A 20789-nucleotide genomic window follows, 5' to 3' on the forward strand; every position below is an offset into this window, starting at 1 on the left:
ATCAAAACACCCAAGTTGAGAGGGGTTAACATGCAAGGATCAGCTCTGAACTTTGAAGCTTTCTAGTCTTCATTTTTCGTAATTAAGATGAGATTTAATAATCAAACCACAGTACAAACGATGTGCCTAAACTCAAGGTTGTGTTTTTAATTTGGCTGGGAATTCTTAAGATATTCCAAGAAATCGGCATCCATTGGGACAATTTTTCCCTAGTGAGATTAGTTCACCTATGCTTTTTATTTTTAATTTTTTTTCTATCACGTGATTATTGATCACATCGACTGTCATAATGTGAGATTATACGCTGGAGTCTTGGAAATTGCTTAAATAACTTGCCTATGGGAACAAGCATAGTAAGTGTGGAAATCACTAAGTTGATGCATAAAATACCCAGTAGAATATTCTGTCATTCCATGAGCAGGTCACTGAATTGTTCATTATATGACATAGGCCAGCTACACTTTGGCAGTTGAATACATTCTTAGTCCCAGTTTACCCCAGATGTTTATAATCAGTTTTTATCTACATAAAAATGGTGCCACTTACTTCTCAAATTTCAGAAGGATCTTATGGGACTAATGTTTAATTTTAAGCAGTTTGGGCAGTGAATATTAAATTGGCTATCACTATCATTTAGGATTACTTCAGTGCTATCTCTAAATAAGATGAAATAGGAATGATCTTTGTGTCCGTGAATGCGGTCACTTCGCTCCTCCCTTCTCAGGGTGTGAGTCTTCAATTAAACCATACTTTGTCATTTCATCTCAATCAGGAAACTATGGTTATCAGTTTTGGAACATGCCAGGTACCTGTTGTTACCTGGTTTGGATGAAACAGGAAACTATAGTTAATTGAAGACTTCTGCACTGCATTCATGCAGACAGTGAAGGGAGGAGAAGCAGGGCTGTGTATCCAGGATCCAGGCAAGAGTCTTGTTCATGTCTTGGCTTACTAAACTAAGATATAATCCTTGAAACAGGGCTATAATATTTGAAGTGTTAAATAAAATGCTGATAACTCTGTTCAGTCAGTTTGAGTGAAAGCTTTATATTCATAGATACTATAATTTTATTTACGATAACTGAATGAAAATTTCAAATGACAATCAGTCATTTACAAAGATATTGTTAAAGAATAACCTAGCTATACAACAGGACACTGATTTCAATGACATAAAAATGAAAAATAGTGTAAGTTTGCAGTTTGATGCAAGACAGTTGCAGAACTTCTCTCTGGGAGCTGGTTTGACAAACATTTTTCTATCAAACTGCTCTTAATATAAGCATACCTTACTGTAAACTGACATGATAGGATTTTTCCTTTTTTGTTTAAAGGCCTGCAAATTATAGTCATCACTATATTCATTGTGAATTAGGCTTTGATGTACAAACTTACTTTGTTCATGTGGATCTGTTGCTGATACTGTTTCTGTTTCTCCAGAAATTGCTGATGCTGTTGCTGAATAACCAGTTGAGCCAAGGTGCTCTGAGGAAGTGGAGCTGACTGGGTTCGATTTAGCGGCCTATGTCTAGGTAACTTATGTGCAACTCTTAGGCCAGGTGAGACTCTTTCTTTTGTTGCCAGTGGTGACTGTTGATGAAGAGGCACCCCTCCTACAAGCCAATGATTCTAGTTATCAAAATGGCAGCCAGTAACATTAAGGAATCTTGTTAAGATCGTCCATTTAATGTTTGTTTTGTTTTACATAAAGACACATAAAAGTAAAAACTGATGAAATTAAAATCAGAAGGGATAGCCATGTTTACTTATCCTCACCCCATCCCACTAACATTAGGAAAAAAATCAGCAGATGCAAACTAGCCGAGGGTTTTGGAAATAATTGAGCCAGGAAATAAGAGACCAGACTAGCTCTCATTTGAAAGCAGAACCACAATGGATAGATTTTGGGGTGTGTTTTTTAGAGGAGATAGTAGAGAGGAAACAGGGGATGGACCATAGCTCAGATGGAACTGAGCATATGCTTTACAGGTAGAAGATCCTAGATCCAATCCCTGGAATCTCCAGTTAAAAGTAATGAGACCTTGCCTGAGACCCTGAAAGGCTGCTACTAGTCAGAGTAGACAATATTGGCCTAGATGGACAAGAAGTCTGACCCTGGTATGAAGCAACTTCTTTTATTCCTCTACAATATGTTCAATCACAAAAAGGAAGGATATACCCATTAATAATCACTGATAATTACCTGGAGCCAGAAGTTTTTGCTGTCTCATTTGTTCCTTCAATAATAAATGCTGGAGGAGAGCTTGGTGGCTGCTGTTTGGCTTTCCTTCTAGGGCAATGGGCTGAGGGGCAGAAGGTGCAGAGATGCTTCCCCTGTATTGTCCTGGCAGAACTACTCCTTGCCTGATTGTTTGGGTCTCACACTTCTGTTTTTCTTTGAATGGTGACGATGCCTGTATCAAGAAAGTTTTTTTTTTCAAAGAATAAAGGCTAATAACTCTGCATCAGATTAGTTGGGAAGATTTCACTATTTCCAGAACACTCAGGAGAGTGTCAGTGGAGACCCGAGTCTGGGAATTCAGGTCTCCAGCAAACCAGTGGTGCTGTGGATGTGAGGCACAGCAGGCATGGCAGGTGGGGAAGAGCTGCTTAACCCTCCTTGCTGCCTGTTGCTTCTACTTTGTATTCGTCTCCTACAGCCACTTTTCTCCCAGGTGGACAATCGTGTCTGGAAAACTCAGCTCAGAGAAAAGCAGCTGGTGAGAAGCTGAAGAGAAGTGGGTGTGGGAAAAGTTAAGGTGAACCAGGAGGATTGTTGGTCTTCTGTGTTGATGTTGTAGTTCTAATACATGAGTAGCCAATCTGGTGCCCTCTAGATCAGCCTTTCCCAAACTTTGGGTCCCCCAGATGTTGCTAGAATACAGTTTCCATAATTCCTGACCCTTGGCCATGTTGGCTGGGCCTGATGGGAGTTGTAGTCCAGCAACATCTGGGGACGCAAAGGTATCTAGACATTGCGGGGCTACAACCCTCATCATTCTGACCATTAGGCTTGCTGGCTGGGGCTGATGGGAGTTGGAGTCCAAATGCATCTTCAGGGCATCACAATGGCTATCCCAGGCTGTCCTTTGGCTAACCAAAGATTTGTGCAGATTTGTTTTTCAAAGAATACATGAAAAATCCACTCTTAAATTGCATGCACTTTTAATAGAAAAAAATCATGTTTATTTAAAATAGACATTTCCCAAAGTTTTAAATGCATTCTCCATAAAATACACATTTATGCCTGCATTATTAATGCATAATATGCATTTTATGTGCACATTTTGTGCATTGAAAGTGCAACACAAAATCCAGATGAGTGCATAATCCAGCTGGAGTTGCATTCCAATCAATAAGCAAATTTGGAAGGGTCAGACTGAGTAGGTCTATTGAAAAAAAGTGGACTGAATGAATTCCTTCTTCATCCTTACTTACCATAGTGGATAAAAGTGTGACCCGATAACATGTGTGCCTGCCCAGTCTGCTGTCTAGGTGCAACTTCAAGATCCATGCTTTCCCTTCTGATGGTTCTTTATGTTTAAACTGGACTTGGACCAGACTGTCCTTCAGAGGACTGTCCTCTCACAGCCCTTCAAATAGAGGGCTGACATCTGAAAAGTAGGACACAGGACCACCCTATATGGTACAAAATATTACAGTGGAATCATCTAGCACTATTTTAACTTTGTCTGAAATAATATCCTGAGGAAACATGATGCAATCTGAAAGAGCTGATATGTCTTGACTAATTAATTGCCAGAGCCAATGAAAATACTCCTTAAATTGATTACTTACACTGAGTTGTGGCTGTACTGCTGGAAGTCCCAATGTGATGTTAGGCAAAGAAGGGGATGTGTAGAGACTCAAAAGGTTCATTGATTCTTCACTGATGCAAATGTGTTGTGGTGGAACCAAATGCTGGGGAAAATCAAAAAAGAAGGAAGGTCACATGTCAACTAGCCAAGGTTGTGCTGTGGAAGCAAAAGGCAATTATTTATCTTTTGAAGTCATGATGTATCCTGTATAGTCAACTACGTATCCTGCTAAACCTCTAACAGTGGAGGAAATTGCTTTGTAATTTTAAAAACAGATCTCTCAAATATCATTTTCACACTAGAAATTACAATTTTTACACTGTTTTAAAAAGCTTTAAATAAATAAAAAATATTTTCTCTCCACTCTTGTGTCACATATCTTTACATGCGCGCACACACAAATGCACACTAATTGCCATGTGTACAGCATTTTCAAACAGGTCATCATTAGGAAGATGACCCTCCCTTCCCCAGCTGCACACTCCATGAAGATAACCCTGCTCTGATGGGGAGGAGGTTGAGTCTTTACATGTGTGTGTGTATAAGAGCAAGAGAGAATGAATGAGTGTCTGTGTGAATGATTAAATGAACACATGCATGCATGTGTGTGGGTATTACATATGTATGTGTGTGTGTGTGTGTGTGTATATATATATATATATATGCTTACATGCAGTTATGTATGAAATGTGTGTGTGTTATGTGTGTGAAAGAATGTAAGGCGGAGCAGCTCTCTTTTGGCATTGGCCCTGCCCACCACTACCATATGGTCCCCAGCAGGTTAGCCACGAAGGAAAGCAGCCCTCGGGCTGAAAAAAGGCTCCTCAACCATGCTTTAAAGTTACTGGAGGCCTCCAGGTATCATTACAATCTTATACAAATGGATCCCCACTTTTTCCAGTACTCTATCCAAATGTTTCACCTATCTCCAAGAATGCTGAGAACCAGATAATTTAACTTTTTTCTACTGCATTTCACTGTTTGTTAGAGTAATTTCTCAATATGCATGTTTGTGTGTAGTGTTGAGACATCTCTGATCAGGTATAAATCTTTATAACTATGCATAGATAGTTGATTTTTTTTTTAAAGAAAAATAAGGGCAGGGTTACGTTCACTTTTTCCTTCTCTGATATTCATGTTCTTCAACATGTGGTCTACTACAGTTTCTTAAATTGCCTCTTTTTTTTTTTTTAACTCTTGCCTCCCTCCTAGACCCTGTACACAATAAGAGCTACAAAAGGTCTTATTAGACTTTGGAACTCTGGCATGATATGGTCCTCAAGGGAACAACATCCTTGAAAAAGAATACCCTGTGTAACAGTATGACACAGTGACTGCTTTCTTCCCAAACAAAAAGCATATGGGACTCCAATAAGAGACCACCTCCATGAGGGATCCTGTGCACTGAGGCTTTGACTAAAATAAATATAATAACTTGTCAAGCATGTTGTGGGGAGCTGTAGATTTTTCTCTGGACAAACCTGGGATATCAATTAACGTTGGAAAATGCCTTGGGTTAATACAATGCAACCTCAGACTGTCACTAAAGAGTTGGGCAGCATGAAAACACAGGATGTTATTCCAAAACATAACCTTCCCATATAGTTTGTTTGGAGACTAAACCTATTGCGGACATAATAACAGAATCGTCTATATATGTCATCCCTCCCCATCCCCAGTACTGGAGTATTAACTAAATAGGAATCACACAAAAATAGAGATTTAATATTTATGTTACACAAAGAACCACTTCCTAGATTTTCCTGATGTCCCGTTAACTGAAAATTGCCCTGAAAACATCCAACAAATATTTTAATTGTGTTCCTGTAATTTTTTTTTTATTTAAAAAAAAGAAGAATCCCACTGTGCAAAACTGATTGTATGGACACTGAAAACATCCGAGCTCCACAACAGCATCTATATATACTTGTTACAACTGGTTAAAAAAAGCCATTGTTAAATTGTGTTATTTACTTGGAGAAACAAGGATGAAATAAAATTTTTAAAGCGGTGACGTTTCTTCCGTTATGTTTTTGAACATTGTTCATACCTGCTGACCTTGAACATTCTAAGCATACACAGTAAGCAACATGTTTTTTAATGTTAAGAATGATCAATTGATTATTAAAGGCACTTAAATCTAAGTTTTAAAACATGCACATATTTTAATTGAATATTTACTTGCACATATTTTATTTAGCACTTACTTACTCATTTTCAATTGGCATTTGCTTAATTGAAACCTGGTTCTGTCCCAATGTGTGAATTATAATTATCCCTGTCAATAATGCTCCACAGCAGCCATTCTGATATGGAGAAAGGGATAGCATGGTCCTCTCGCAAGTCTAGTCACAGTGTCAAATGACTCATAAAGCATGGGAGCTATGCAGCTGCTTTCCTGGACAATGCAGATCTAAACAAGACAGTCAGGAACTTCAGGGCTCCAAGAGCCTGATTTTGAGCAAAATAAATTGTATGACAAGATGGAAGGATAGGGTTGAACAGAGAAGAACTTTAGAGCAGGGGTGGGTGGGGAACCTGCGGCCCTTCAAATGTTGGACTACAGCTCCCATCATCTCTGACCATCGGTGATATTGGGTGTAGCAGATGGGAGATGGAGTCCAACATCAGCTGGAGGGCCACAGATTCCCACCTCTGATGTAAAGTGAAAGGGGTGAATTTAGTGGACTCAGAGGTGAAGCGCATGCTTTGCATGCAAAATGTCTTTTTGCATGCAAATAGGACTGGGAAGGACTCACTGGCATCTCTGAAAAGACTCCCTATCTGAAATCCTGATTGTTCTGCTACCTCTTTTAGGAGACCCAAGACCATTCCCTCTTGATAGTCTCATTGGCCCCACCAGCTGTTCTCTCCCTGCTAGGTTTTATAAACCACAGGCAGCAGGGATCAAGCACATAAGTGGTCACACAAACCCGACCAAGTACCTTGTCCACATCCTCAGGTCTTACTATCCAACAATACAGGACTAGAGAGGATTGTGGAATGACTTGGTCCAAGGGCGAGGAGGGGAGAGCATGCATGAGCATGCTAATTTTGCACCATGTCCCCATAACTATTTGCATGTTAAAGAATGTCTGCAGCAGAGAAGCCTGCTGTACTTATGAGGTCTCCCATACTTTCATGGAACCATGAATACCAGTGGCTTCTCTGTTGCAGACAGATGCCCTTGGACAAGCAGAGGGCAACGGGGACAGGGAGTGGAGCTAGCATGTTCTTGCATGCTCTCCCTTCCTCACCTGTTCATTTAAGCATCTCAATAAATGCCTCAACAGGATTTTTTAGTCCCAGGCTATGGTCTGAAGGCACATGAGACCAGCCCTGCTGAAGCTAAGCAGGGTCAGGTCTGGTCAGTGCCTGGATGGGAGACCGCCTGGAAACCATACGTAAGCCACCTTGGGTTTCTATCATGAAAAGAAAGACAGGGTATAAATGTAATAAATAAATAAATAATAATAATAATTTTTTCAGAGTCCTCTCCCCATCAGGTATTAGTGCTGCTACTGTTGCTCTGAGCAGATTTTCTTTTTCAGTTACTGTAGAGTGCTGCATTTTGGCACCCAAGAAACAATTAGGGCTGTTGTTTGACTTATGAAATGCTAGTTGATCAATTGTATGAGTTTTAATTAACAGATTAAATCTGCATATGGAGAAACACATGGTTTTTGGGGGCTGGGGAGAAACAGTATTCATGTTTTTTTTTAGATGATACAGGTTTCACAACACCCACTTATCTCAGGGCCAAACTAGACATGATGCCAAGACCTTATCAGACAGAGGGGAAACTATATGTTCCCTTTTCAATATTGCAATGATTTATCTGTAAATGCTCCTTCATGAAACATTTCTTCAAAAATGGCTTCCAGGCTGTATAGTTTGAATGGCAGAACACTTAAGAGGACATTGCTACTTCAATGGTTACAGCAAAGTGAGTTTAAATGAGACAAAAGAGCTTTGCAGCAGGAAAGGGCTGTAGCAAGGAGTGATCATTTACATTACTGACTCATGTTTTTACTGGTAAAAGGATTCTCCTGTCATGGCACCGTGCCATTTCCCCAGCCTCACTTGCTGTCATGAAAACCAAGCCTCCAAAAGCCCACTCAGATGTGAAAGTAACACTCTGTCCAGAAAGTCACAACAGCTATTGTGCAGCAGCAAGAACGCAAGTCAGGCTGGATCATGGGGTGTGAGGAATCAATAACAAGGTGAATTATTTTATTTATTTTAAAAAGAAACATCTTTAACTTATTTTTAGAAATGTTTCTACTGTGCCTGATGAAGAACTGATCTGATAACCAACCTCTGAGAGCCTGCAGCCAGTGTACAACTTAGACATTCTTCAATGTTTGGCTTCTCTTAAACCATCAAAACAGACCCTACTTAAACCCATTGTACTGTCCTTGGAAAAAGGTTTCAACCCACAGGACCTCACCATTAACTATCAAGTAATTATGAGATGTAACAAAATTTCTGAGTGGAGCCACAAATGGAAACCAGCGGTTTCAGCTTCTAAGATCTTTGCCAGTGAGCTGTGAATGTGGTCTGGTCAGTTTGAACTCCAGTTTTCAAATACCTTCTGCCGGCACATTTCAGTGCACATGGAATTACAGCTAATACTTATGGCTAGAAATGACAAGAGATATGAGCAGATGTGCAGCACAGAGCAGAAGAATATTTTGCTTGATTCAGAGCAAACCTTTCTGCTTTGAGGTATCTGTCATTTTCTAAATGTCTCATCAAGAATGACACTTGTTTTTACAACATCTTACTTGAATGCACTGTAGTTGGTTAATGGATCCACCGAATCTGTATAAATATGCATAAGAAAAGAAACAATTATTTCCTTCTATTTTCAATCATCAAGGGGAGAGTGCAGTTGCTCAAGTAGCCAAAACTGCACTATTCACACACCAGCGGGCTTGAGAGAGCTCCAAATTTTGCAAAAATACAAAAAAATCTTTAGGAAAAAATCTAAGAGAGGAAGAACCCCAAAAACAGCCCAAAGAGGATTGGGTGAAAATAGCCTAACTGATCATAGGAGCAGGACGTCTAAGGCAGATCTTAATGCCCAGAGAGGTTCATATGAGTGTAAGTGGTCCTTCAAATAACACAGTCCTAAACCACTTAGTGCCTTAAAGGTCAAAAATTGTTGAAACAAAAAAACACTTTTTAGTCCATTAAAATGTTCCTAATCAAGTAATCAAACTGATTAATTGACTCAACGTTGTATCTGACCCTGGCTTAGTTCTCACTATAGTGCTGAACTTGTACTGAGGTTGTACCAGATCGGACTGTAGAAGGGGCTCCGATGAGTGCATGCTCCTCCAAACACAAAAACTAGAGTGCTGGAGAGAAGCTAGATTTCGTCTCCCTGACAGTTATTTCTATGGAAGGGATTTTCTGCATGGATGAGCACAGCTCATTCCCTGGTAGTCTGACATGGGAATGGTATATTCCAAACACAGAGTTACCACAAAATTGGTTTAATAAAGTGGCATGTGTATAGAAACCAGGAACATGAGAGTACTAAAACTATTTCCATTATGATATGCTATCTGCTCTCCGTACACTCATTTGTCCTATTTCCATCACAGTGAAATTACACTGAAGTCAATAATATCATCTGAGAGTTTCTCAATAATAAATGATTGTTAGACAACTGCAGTCTCTTTAGTGTCCAAGAAGATTCATATGGGCAGCATTATTTTCTTGTCTGATATAGACTTTGTGAGCGCACAACACCACAACATGGATTAGACTTTGTTTTGAAATTCTACACAGTCTGAACTTCCTGGAATCCTGTGCAGAGGATTATGAGTCAAACCCCCCACATGTTTGCTATCAATGTAGCCTTTTAGGGGATGGGGGTTGTTCTGGGCCAAAGAAAAGCTACTTATCAGTGTGAAGAGGTCACACGCCTGCCCCTTGGATCAGAGTTCACACATACAATTAATTCATTATTAGGGAAAGTCACTGTTGGAGATTGAACTGGGCTTTCCAGTCTTCAGAGGTTACTGTCCTGCCAGTGACCTGAAGAAATTATCCCATTAGCCTTATATCTGACAAATTACTTTTCCTTATGTTGTTCTTTTTTAAATCAGAGGATCCACATGTAATATCTATCTACACATAATTTCCATGAAATTGATAAGATTAATGCAATATAATACAATGGGAAGCAGTTGTAATTACATGCTGGTGTCATAATAAATTTGTTAGCCTTTAAAGTGTCCAGTTTTTGATGCAGGTATCTGTGTGCAAGATTGCAGCTACAAACAACAGTTACTAGCTGTATGTTCAGTATTATTGCTTAAAGAGATTATAAACTTTTAAAAGCTCATGTAGTTCTACTATATTTATAATGCAATACAGACTTATTTGGGAGTAAGCTTGTTTATCTAGTAATAGTAAACCTGTATAGCTTTGTGCTGTATATCAATTTATCTGCACTGATACTTGTGAAGAAGTGTTTTGAATGCTCTATGTAAGAAGATCACAAGAAAGGTATATCAATCAAAACAATAGGCATAATATACAATACACATAATAGCTGGCTCTCCTGATGGAAATAAATTAATTAGAAAAAGTAGTAGTAGTAATGGTAGGAGCAGCAGCAGCAATAACAACAGAACTCTAAAACATGCAAGTGAAAATCTCAAGACTTGCTGCCCTTTATCAAGTCTGTGATGATCATCCTTTGAGAGCTAGGAACCCTCATTTTCTCATAATCAAACATGCCTTTGTCTAATAATTGTATGAATATGATATGGAATACTCACTATGTATTTAAGACATCCACTCTTGATTTCTGTGTATTGTTTACATCTACTGAAACCCATTAACCAACATGCTCTTAAGTAGAGACTCTAAAGAAACAAACCATTGAGGATCAAAACTGGGGTCTAGAGCAAAATCTCCCTCTGAATTTCTTTTAATTTTTATGAAATAAAACTGAAGGCTAGAGGAAACAGAGCAGTATATCTCCGCAAAGAGATTTTGGAACTGGACACATCTGGAGCGGGAAACAGATCTAGTAAGCAGAAGGCAACTGATGCTGTCAAACATGATGAGAAAAGCAATGGATCACACTTTTCTATATGGTGATGATGATGATGACTATTATTATTATAGAGTATATTGATTACATGCCAAATGGCTACTAAGCAGTTTATAAAATCATTTATAAAATATCCACACATAATTAAAATATGCAATAAAACAAAACATTTAAAATAGTTGGAAGAATAAATGAAAACAATCAGATTAGAAAGTTCAAGTTCAGGGGAATGCTTGCCTAAACTGGAGTATCTTCAAGAGCTGCCAGAAAGCCAATACTGATGGGGCCTCTTGGATTTCAGCTATTCTAACTCAGACGTGTCAGATGTGACATCCACTTTAAATACATGAGGCTAAGTTAAATCATTTTGTGCAAGTTATGTCAGAATTCAGCATGAAAATGTGTATGACACTACTCAATCTCTACTCATTTTCTTATAAGCATGTTTTCAACTTTCAGATGACCTCAGTGGCTAGCAGTGCCTTTTACCAGCTGTAGCTGGTAAGACAGCTGTGGTCATTTCTGGACCAGGATAGCCTGACCACTGTTGTCCACTCATTGGTAAGCCCCAGGCTGGATTACTGTAATGTGCTCTATGTGACGCTACCCTTGAGGTTGGTCCGGAAGCTGCAGCTGGTGCAAAATGCGGCAGCGAGATTGCTGACTGGGGCAGGGTATCACCAACATGTCACCCTGCTGCTGAAATAATTGCACTGGCTACCTATTAGCTGCCAGGCTCAGTTCAAGGTTCTAGTTTTGGTGTACAAAGCTCTATACAGCTTGGAACCAGGATACCTGAAAGACGACTTATCCCTCATACAGGCTGCTTTCACACATGGGGCTGATTGCATTAGTTTATTTATTTATTTTATTTATTTATTGCACTTGTATACCGCCCCATAGCCAAAGCTCTCTGGGCAGTTTACAGCAATCAAAAACATTAAAACAAATATACAATTTAAAACACATATTTTAAAAACAATTTAAAACACAATTTTAAAATTTAAATCAATATAAAAACAATTTAAAAGATTAAAAAAGATTAAAAAATGCCTGGGAAAAGCAGAAAGTCTTGACCTGGCGCCGAAAGGATAACAGTGTTGGCGCCAGGCGCACCTCGTCACAGAAGTCACTCCATAATTTGGGGGCCACCACCGAGAAGGCCCTCTCCCTTGTTGCCACCCTCCCAGCTTCCTTTGGAGTAGGCACCTGGAGGAGGGCCTTTGATCTTGACCGTAGTGTATGGGTGGGTTCGTATTGGGAGAGGCGTTCCATCAGGTATTGTGGTCCCAAGCTGTGTAAGGCTTTATAGGTCAAAACCAGCACCTTGAATTGAGCTCGGAAACATACAGGCAGCCAATGCAAGCGGGCCAGAATCGGTTTTATATGTTCGGACTGTCTGGTCCCTGTTACCAATCTGGCCGCTGCATTTTGCACAAGCTGCAGTTTCCGAACAGTCTTCAAAGGCAGCCCCACGTAGAGTGCATTGCAGTAATCTAATTTAATGGATCAAAAAGGTAGTGCTTCTGTCCTGATTTCTAAAATCCCTTTCACACTGCAGTACCTGTTCTGTTAAGGAATAGCAGCTTTTTCAGCCGATATACCAGCATTTCATGCAACTGTATTTCACAAGGCTTGTTTTTGTTCCTCACCCATGCACGCTGTTCCTCACTGTGTAGGAGGTCTAAGATCTTGTCCCGTCGCCATGCAAGCCCTCTCCCTTTAGGATCTGACTTTTTAAATTGTTTTAGTTGTATCAAGACTGGGGTGTGTGCGTGAAATGCTGCTGCTATCTGCACCGATGCCAGAATACTGGTACAACGTTCATCAGGCAAAAAAAAAAAACACCACTCGACTAAAGGGCAGGAACACACTGCATGCTGGGATGCCTGTCACATGAGCGGCTGCAGCTAGCAATAAACTCCTGCAATCTTTTGGGTTCCCAGCCTTGCTAACAGATTATTTCTGGTATCATTTATCACGGAAATTAGCACTAAATTTCCACTGCATTCCACTAGAATTCTGGAGCTAGCTTGTGCGTCGTGTGAAAGATCAAATATAATGTGCAAATTACCAGGTAAGAAATCGTCAGAATAACAGGATAAAGTACAGTGTGAAAGCAGCCACTGTATACCCAGGTGATCATTGCGCTCTGCAGGTGAGGGCCTCCTGCAGATACCATCTTATCAAGAGTTCCATTCCACCAAAATTGGAAATGGACTTTTAGTGTAGTGGCACCTACCTTTTGGAATTCCCTCCCCTTAAATATTAGTCAGGCACTATCGCTGTCATCTTTTTGGCGCATACTGAAGATCTTCCTCTTTCAACAAGCCTTTTAAGTAGAGACCTTATCCCAGTCTGTGTCTGTGTTGGAATTGTTTTTTAATATGTTTTTAAACTTCTTTTTTAAAAAAAGATGTTTTTAAAGCTTTTAAAAAAATGTTTTTAAAGATGTTTTGTTTTAATATATTTTAAAGTCTGTTTTTATGATGTTTTAAAATGTTTTTAGTGCTTTTGTTTGCCGCCCTGGGCTCCTACTGGGAGGAAGGGAGGGATATAAATCAAATAGATAAATAAATAAATAAATAAATATCTGCTCCTGCCCACCCCAAACAGTGAGAAGGGATCACATCAGAATCCTTTCTAGTGTTTTTGGAAGTACATTAACACGTTGCAAAGGGTGAATGATTCTGTGATCTTCAGGCCTACTCTATTCCTATTCAGATATACAAAGCATGCATTTGAGTGTTTCTCCTGCATGCTTTCAAAAACATTGTTAAAAATGCCTCTGATTCATTTCTCTCTCTCTCTCTCTCTCCCCCCTCCCGCCCCCAATTGGCAACATTCTATCATACTCTAGTGTGACCAAGAAACAGAAAAAGAAGAAGATGAGGGCCAAGCTGACTAAGGGGATGAGCAGGGCCAGCCCTACCATTAGGCAAAGTGAGGCAGCTCTCTCAGGTGGCAGATGACATCTGTAGAAATGTGTTGAGAGGTTCTAGCTTTGTGTGACACATGGCCCACCCTGTACTCCTTAAACTAGCCTACTTCCCTCAGGTGTGGTGAAGGGCAGTGTCCCATTGCTAGTGTTAAAATAAGATTCATTGTCATTCCGGTTGTCTCCTGCATATAGGATGCAGAGGTGCCATTTTGCCCTTTGCCTTAGGCGTCAAAATGTCTTGGAACAGCCCTGGGGATGGGGTTTGCAGACAGGTATAGACTTCCTTCTCAATGGCCAGGATTGCCATAGATCATAGAAAGGACGTAGGAAGCTGGCTGCCTTATACCAGCAGGTCAGACTATTTGTTTATCCAGACCAAGATTTTGCCTACTCCAGTTCTCTGGAGTCTCAAATAGATGTTTTTCCTATCACTTGCTACCTCATCCTTTTAACTGGAGAGACCACTGATTGAACCTGGGACCTTCTGCATGCAAAGCATGTACTCTACCCATAAGTAAGGTGACCCCTCACTAATGGTGTCTCCGTGTGGCGAAGGGCCATTGCTTTGCTTTGCTTGCAGAAGGTCCCAGGTTCAATCCTTGGCATCTCCAGGTAGAACTCAGAATCACTAGTCAGTGTACACAATATTGAGTTGGATGGACCAATGATCTGGCTCAGTAATAATGCAGCTTTTAATATATTTCTCTTTAATTCAGCCCTTTATGCAGAACTTTGTAGCTCAGTGGCGGAGCGCCTGATCTGCATGCAGAAAGTCTCTAGTTTGAATCTCCAGCATCTCCAGGCAGGGCTGGCAGACCCCTGTCTGAGACCTTGGAAAGCCATCGCCAGTTAGTGTGGACACTACTGAGCTGGATAGACCATTGGACTGACTTGGTATCAGGCAGTCTCCTCTGTTTATTTATTTATAAAATATTTGCATACCGCGATTTTGTTAAAAAAGTCAAAGCAGTTTACAACATGTTTAAAACAACCACCACCATACAATTAAAAAACCATGCATATTAAAAATACGATAAAAACAAAGGTCAATTATTGCAAAAAAGCTTGTTCTTGATTGCTTGCATAAGCCTGGCAAAACAGGAAGGTTTTCAGCAGGTGCTTAAAAGTTACAACAGAAGGTGCCTGCTGAATCTCTGTGGGCAGAGCATTCCAGAGAACTGGGCCGATGACACTGAAGGCTCGATTTCATGTCAATGTTAAATGAGCCTCGCCAACTCAAGGGACAACCAGAGCCGCTCCTCATATAAGCTATTTGAATAAATGCCTGGAAGATTCAGCTGCCCTTTAGACAAATAACTATTTTTTAAAAACCTTCCTTTGCAGTGCTCTCTGTCAATGGATTCGAAGGGAAAGCATGAAGCTTAAAACATCCTAATTGTTTTAATGGTTATATCTCATTTTTCTATGCTGCACAACAGAGGGAAGAGTTGTCAGACAGCCTTGGTATTGAAAATAAAATAGAAAATAAAAAACAGTTTTAATGTCGAAAGCCAATAAACATTTTGATCGCTTTGTTTTTTCATTCAACGTACAGATGCCAGGCAGTGGGGATTGGGGAGAGATGATAGCTCAGTGCTACAGCATATCCCTGGCACTTCCAGTTAAAAAAGGTAGCAGGTGAGAGTAAAGAGTAAAGACCCTGAAGAACTGCTGCCAGTCTGACTTGGCATATTGGGCTAGATATACAAACCTGGTGTAAAGCAGTTTCCTATGATTATACAGCCATGAGAGTGGCTGTACACTACAGCCAGCATGGATTTTCTTGCATTCCGCAATGTTAAACTGAAAATACCCCCCATTCTGCTGCTTCTCATAAGATCATTTCAAAACAAAACCTCACAAAGCTTATAGTCCTGAACTCAGAAACGCTTGCTTAACAACCCTCTAAGATACACAAAACACTCAGAGAGAATTGAGAGTTCAAAGTGTAAAACAAGGGAAAAACAATCCAGACCCCAGTTGGATTTTTTTCTGTCAGTGGTCTCATAATCTGTTGAAATTAATTAAAAATCAGCCTATGTTCACAGAGTACCTTTAATCCTATTACTGACCTTGCCCCATATGCTGACCTTCATCTTCTGCAGTTTAATTTTTTTTTTAATTGCCTGGCTGATTTTTAATTAATTTAAGAAATTTAACATTGAAGTCAATGATAAGCATGGACATGCTCAGTAAGAACCAACTGTCAGTGCTCTAAAAGCCAGACTCACAGCTGCTTGGCTTGGCTAATCAGGGGGCCACTAGATCAAAAACCATCAGCATCTTACTAACACCCCAGTTCAGGGTTTATTATTCAGTACCACCATTTCAGGGTTTACCATTTACTACCATCCACTAGCATGAAGTCTGTAATTCCGCTGCAGTGGAGTCCTCCCTCCTCCAACCCTCCAGCATGGGTAGGTGGATGAATTGTGGACTATAAATATTTTAGATAAATAAATAAAATAATACTATGAATTAATTTGAAGGCTGCAGGTATATGCATGCTAAATTTGCATGCAAGAAAAAATGATAGCGTCTGGGGGAAAGTATGTTTAATTTTACCATGAGGGCATACATTTGAATGCGTATATTCCTCTGAGAAAGTAACAGAGAACCATTCCCACTTCTAGATGGTGATAATTGTGAAATAAATGGGTCCGCCTCCCTTACAGATAGGCTATACAGTAAGATTACAAGAATATAGTACGTTCATACTAAAAAGAAAAAAATCTCTTGCTCCAATAAAATTCCAGAGAGTAACCAGACAAATTATTTTACTGCTTTTCAGTATGCACTGTAGGATAACAAACAATACATTTAATCCAGACAGGAAATTACCAACCTCAACCACAACTCAGTAGAGTCAAAGTACTAAATTGGCTTAATTCCAAGTAATTTGGACGAAATGGGTTGTATGCAGTTCCGGTGGTATGTCAATTACTGATTTTTTTTTAATTGCATGCTACAAATCTAGGCTTTTAGTTATACTCTACATACTAAAAGCTTGCATGCCCACGAGACAGCCATATGAAGGAATATATATATTCCGTCTCAGGGGCATGCAAGCTTTTAGTATGTATTACACACACACACACACACACACACATGTTCTGCTGCTTAATTGTGATTAATATTTATATCTGAATCATTTTACTAACATCAGAACTAGGGATGGCCAAACATGTCAATTTTGATTTCTCATTTACCAATCTTAAGTTCAGTTCTATACATTTCCACAACTGGAAATGCAATATTTTTTTAAAATCCCCATGAAAATTCATCAGCATTTTAGTGCAAATTTCTTCTAATATACATATTTTTGTATGAAATTTTGCCTAATATGAAATTTTGTATGAATTTTGCCTAATATACATGATTTGGCAAAATGATTTCCTCTAACACAATGCAATTTTGTATGTTATTTTTGCAAACATATGTGTTTTAGGCACATTTTACCCTATGCATTTTTCTACAAACTGCTTAGCTGGAGAACTGTGCTACAAATTAAGAGAAGTGCAAATTTTGAAGGATAGCTGCATTTCAGTCTGCACGTTGTTTTGGAAACTGTGAATTATATAGTTTTGCCTTTAAATGAGAACTAAATTGAATTTATCCTCCATTCCTAATCATAACATTATATGACTTGAGCATGAGTGGCATTGTTTAAAACAGCCCTACCTTCCATAGTGACATACTAAAGTCTATACTCAGATTTCTCATTTAAGGCCTGTTCCATACAACAAAATTAGTTGAAAATATGAATTGAATGAATCCATGCCATATTTGACATGTACTGATATTGTTATAGTTTCACTTTGCACTCAACTTTCAAATCAACCAACAGTTAAGCTGCATTCAGACATGGGGCTTATTGCGTTATTTAATGGATTAAAATGGTAGTGCTTCTGTCCCGATATCTAAAATTCCTTTCACACTGCAGTACCTGTTGCTTTCAGAAACTGTGGATTTTTCAGACAAATATACCAGCATTTTTTACACTGCTGCAACTAACAGGCGCCTTGTTTTTGTCCCTTACCCCTTACACAGATGTGTACTGTAGTTCCCCCAGAATTCACTGCTTGAGTTAGTGTCTGGACACAGGTGTGTGTGTGTGTGGTAAAAGGAGGAATGGAATGCTGCTCCCCGTGACTACTCCAGAATACAGGTACAATTTTTGTGAGGCAAAAAAAAAAATTGACACATGCCTAAAGGGCAGCAACACACTGCATGCTGGGATGCCTGTCATGTGAGCTGCTGCAGATAGTGCAAAGGCCCACAATCTTCTGGGTGCTGAGGCTTGCAAACGGATTATTTCTGGTATTACTTTTCACGAAAATTAATGCTAAACTTTCACTATATTCCACTAGATTTCTGGAACTAGCTTTTATGTCATGTGAAAGGTCAAACATAATGTGCAAATTACCACATTATGAAAGAAATTGTTGGCATAATGGAATAAAGTGCAATGTGAAAACAGCCTTAGTATGACACCACTAACCCACAGCAATAGTGCACTAAATGGAAGTTAAATGGGGAGCTGGACAATCACATTACAACTTTGCCACATACTGGATAATTTTTCATTGTGAATGTGTGAACTAGGCTTTAGTTCCACATTCATAGATTTATCTTTCCTTTAGTCCGTGGTTTTCTACAACCATAAGATCACGTTTACATTAAACATTTTTCTGGATGGTCTTCTTGGGCTTGATAGCTATACCTAGATGATCAAGAAAACCGTAGAGGCATGAAAAATTTGTGTGCATATGGGAGAGTTGACTTGCAGAAATGATTGAGTGATTTTCCCCTGAGTCCCTTTCGGCTACAACCCTTCTCTCTACTTCTTCTTTTCTGGCCCATTTTCTTCTTTGCAGTTCCTCTCTCCTTTGAGCAAAGCATTATGTCAATGGCACAATGTTGGGAGCTTTCTACAGTGTTGCTCAGGTGAAAACAATGGGGCACACCAAGACACTAGAAGAAATTGGTCATTCTGATCAGGGAAGATTGAAACTCTTACCCAGTCTGTGATAAATCCCATAAGACACTCAGTTTTTTTAGGATTGTTCACAAGTTCCTCCCATAGTAGGCTCTTACCCTGCCTTCCACTTTTATAGAGACATCATTCAAATGTCATATCAGCACCAGTGAATTTTGCAGAAGTGTCTGTGCAGGGGAGGTGAATCATTTAACTATTTCATTTGATTACAACATTGTAAATTTAAGCTATTGCTAAATGAGTATAGCACATTCTCTCTCTTTCTCCCCCATTGCCTTAAAGGGGTAGCATGGGGAGAAGTGGCCCTACCTGTAATGTTCACATAGGTTAAAGTGCTGATGTCCACCAATTTAATATTATTGTTTATTTCAATTTATGTAAGCCACTTTGAAAGTCTTTGTCATCACCAAGAAGATGGGATACACTTGTTAAAATAATTAAAATTAAGAAAATACGAGTGTTGCAGTCTCCAACCACCACGCTTGACTTCCCCATCTTTTACATTTTTTATTGTTACATTTATGTCTAACCTATTGGCCCAGAAGAGGCCCTCAAGGCAGCTTGGGACAACAAACAGAGCTGGTGGTCAGCAGATAGTATCTTTGGAAAGCTGATGGGGGACTGTTGTTGCTGATGCTACTGCCTTAGGCCCCATCTTCCAGCACTTAAATGAGCTCCTGACAGCTGCCATTGTAACTGCCCACAGTGCCAACAGGGTGACACTATCTTACTCCTTCACGTTGTGGAAAATTTCAGTGTTGACCACCTAGAAGTCATTGGAGGACTATTATCCTTCTCCTCTTAAGTACTGCCAAGGCCACCTATTCATCTCTATGCTAGGTGGAAACATATAAGAGAGGTGTTGGCAGGCTACCCCCCTGCTGCAATGGGAGGGTCACCAGACAGCCCCATGCTGAGGGTCCTCCCTAAGCTGTTGAAATGATTTCCTGATAGTGAAATGATTTCCAAGCCAATAAAGGCACCCACTTCTTACCTCAGTTTGGGAATTGGTTGGCAACACTGAGGTTTCATTCTCTGTATTTCCAGTTGGGCCATTACTTGGTGAACTGGGGCCTGATCCTGGGGAACTGCTACTGACTGATGATTCTGAAGGTGGAAGGAAGAAATGAAAATAAGCACATATAGTAATTAAGAAATATTCACTACAATAAACAGCATATAATAATAATAGTAATAATGATAGTAATAGTAATAATAATAACAAAATTTCTACCCTGCCCAAAGAAATATGACATAAAGATGGCATATAACACAAGACAAACAACTTTCATTTACAATGTATCCTTTTATTCACTCTAAGATTTAATCTTCCCCCTCATGATTCTTCTGATATACAAAGGCCACAATTTATAACTTGGACAATTTTCCTCCCTCAGAGATGGCAAGTTACTCAGCATCAGGCAAGATACTGAAAGGGAGTTCCTAATGAGTAAAGGAAAAGGAAGTACCTTTGGCTGCATTCTCTGCTGCCTCTGTGAGAGATCAGCATGACAGAGATACTGGACCCTCAAAGGTCATGATAACATGTCATCAATTCATGAGGCCTACTGCCATTCCTAGGCTGTTTGGGTAAACCCCTGGAGGATTCAGTTGTGAACCAGCCTTTATATGAGTAACTAATAAAAAACAATACCTCATTTCCAGTGCACCTCTGTCAGTGAACTCTGAGGGCAAGCATGAGGCTTAAAACATCTTAACGTGGCATTTCATGGTTGCATCTTACTTTGTTTTGGTGCAGAACATTCTGCATGTTTTCGTACGAGTAAAGGGTAGCTTTCACTATAGTTAGCTGAAATATCCCACAATTGTTGAAGTATGTGAAAGTTATTGTTGTATATGAGGAATATAACAATTGCTAAACTTGGTGCTATATGGTCATTCAGTGAAAATAATCCCTTTTATTATCAATTTTGATTCAAACTTTATCACTGAAAG

At 39.5% G+C, this 20789-nt stretch overlaps 1 protein-coding gene across 9 annotated transcripts in view; it reads right to left on the minus strand.

The window, feature by feature from the left end:
* LOC133364875 (histone deacetylase 9-like) overlaps nucleotides 1–20789 on the minus strand; it is a 498851-nt gene that overhangs the window by 136148 nt on the left and 341914 nt on the right. For all 9 annotated transcript variants that reach the window (XM_061585819.1, XM_061585812.1, XM_061585818.1 and 6 more), the window contains 4 exons: nucleotides 19828–19940; nucleotides 3799–3921; nucleotides 2204–2414; nucleotides 1396–1613 (listed from right to left, as the gene is read on the minus strand). In XM_061585819.1, coding sequence (XP_061441803.1) covers nucleotides 1396–1613; nucleotides 2204–2414; nucleotides 3799–3921; nucleotides 19828–19940 — 665 coding nt within the window. The remainder of the gene's footprint in view (nucleotides 1–1395; nucleotides 1614–2203; nucleotides 2415–3798; nucleotides 3922–19827; nucleotides 19941–20789) is intronic.

Source organism: Rhineura floridana, chromosome 10, assembly GCF_030035675.1.
Source record: "Rhineura floridana isolate rRhiFlo1 chromosome 10, rRhiFlo1.hap2, whole genome shotgun sequence".
Taxonomy (NCBI): Eukaryota; Metazoa; Chordata; class Lepidosauria; order Squamata; family Rhineuridae; genus Rhineura; species Rhineura floridana.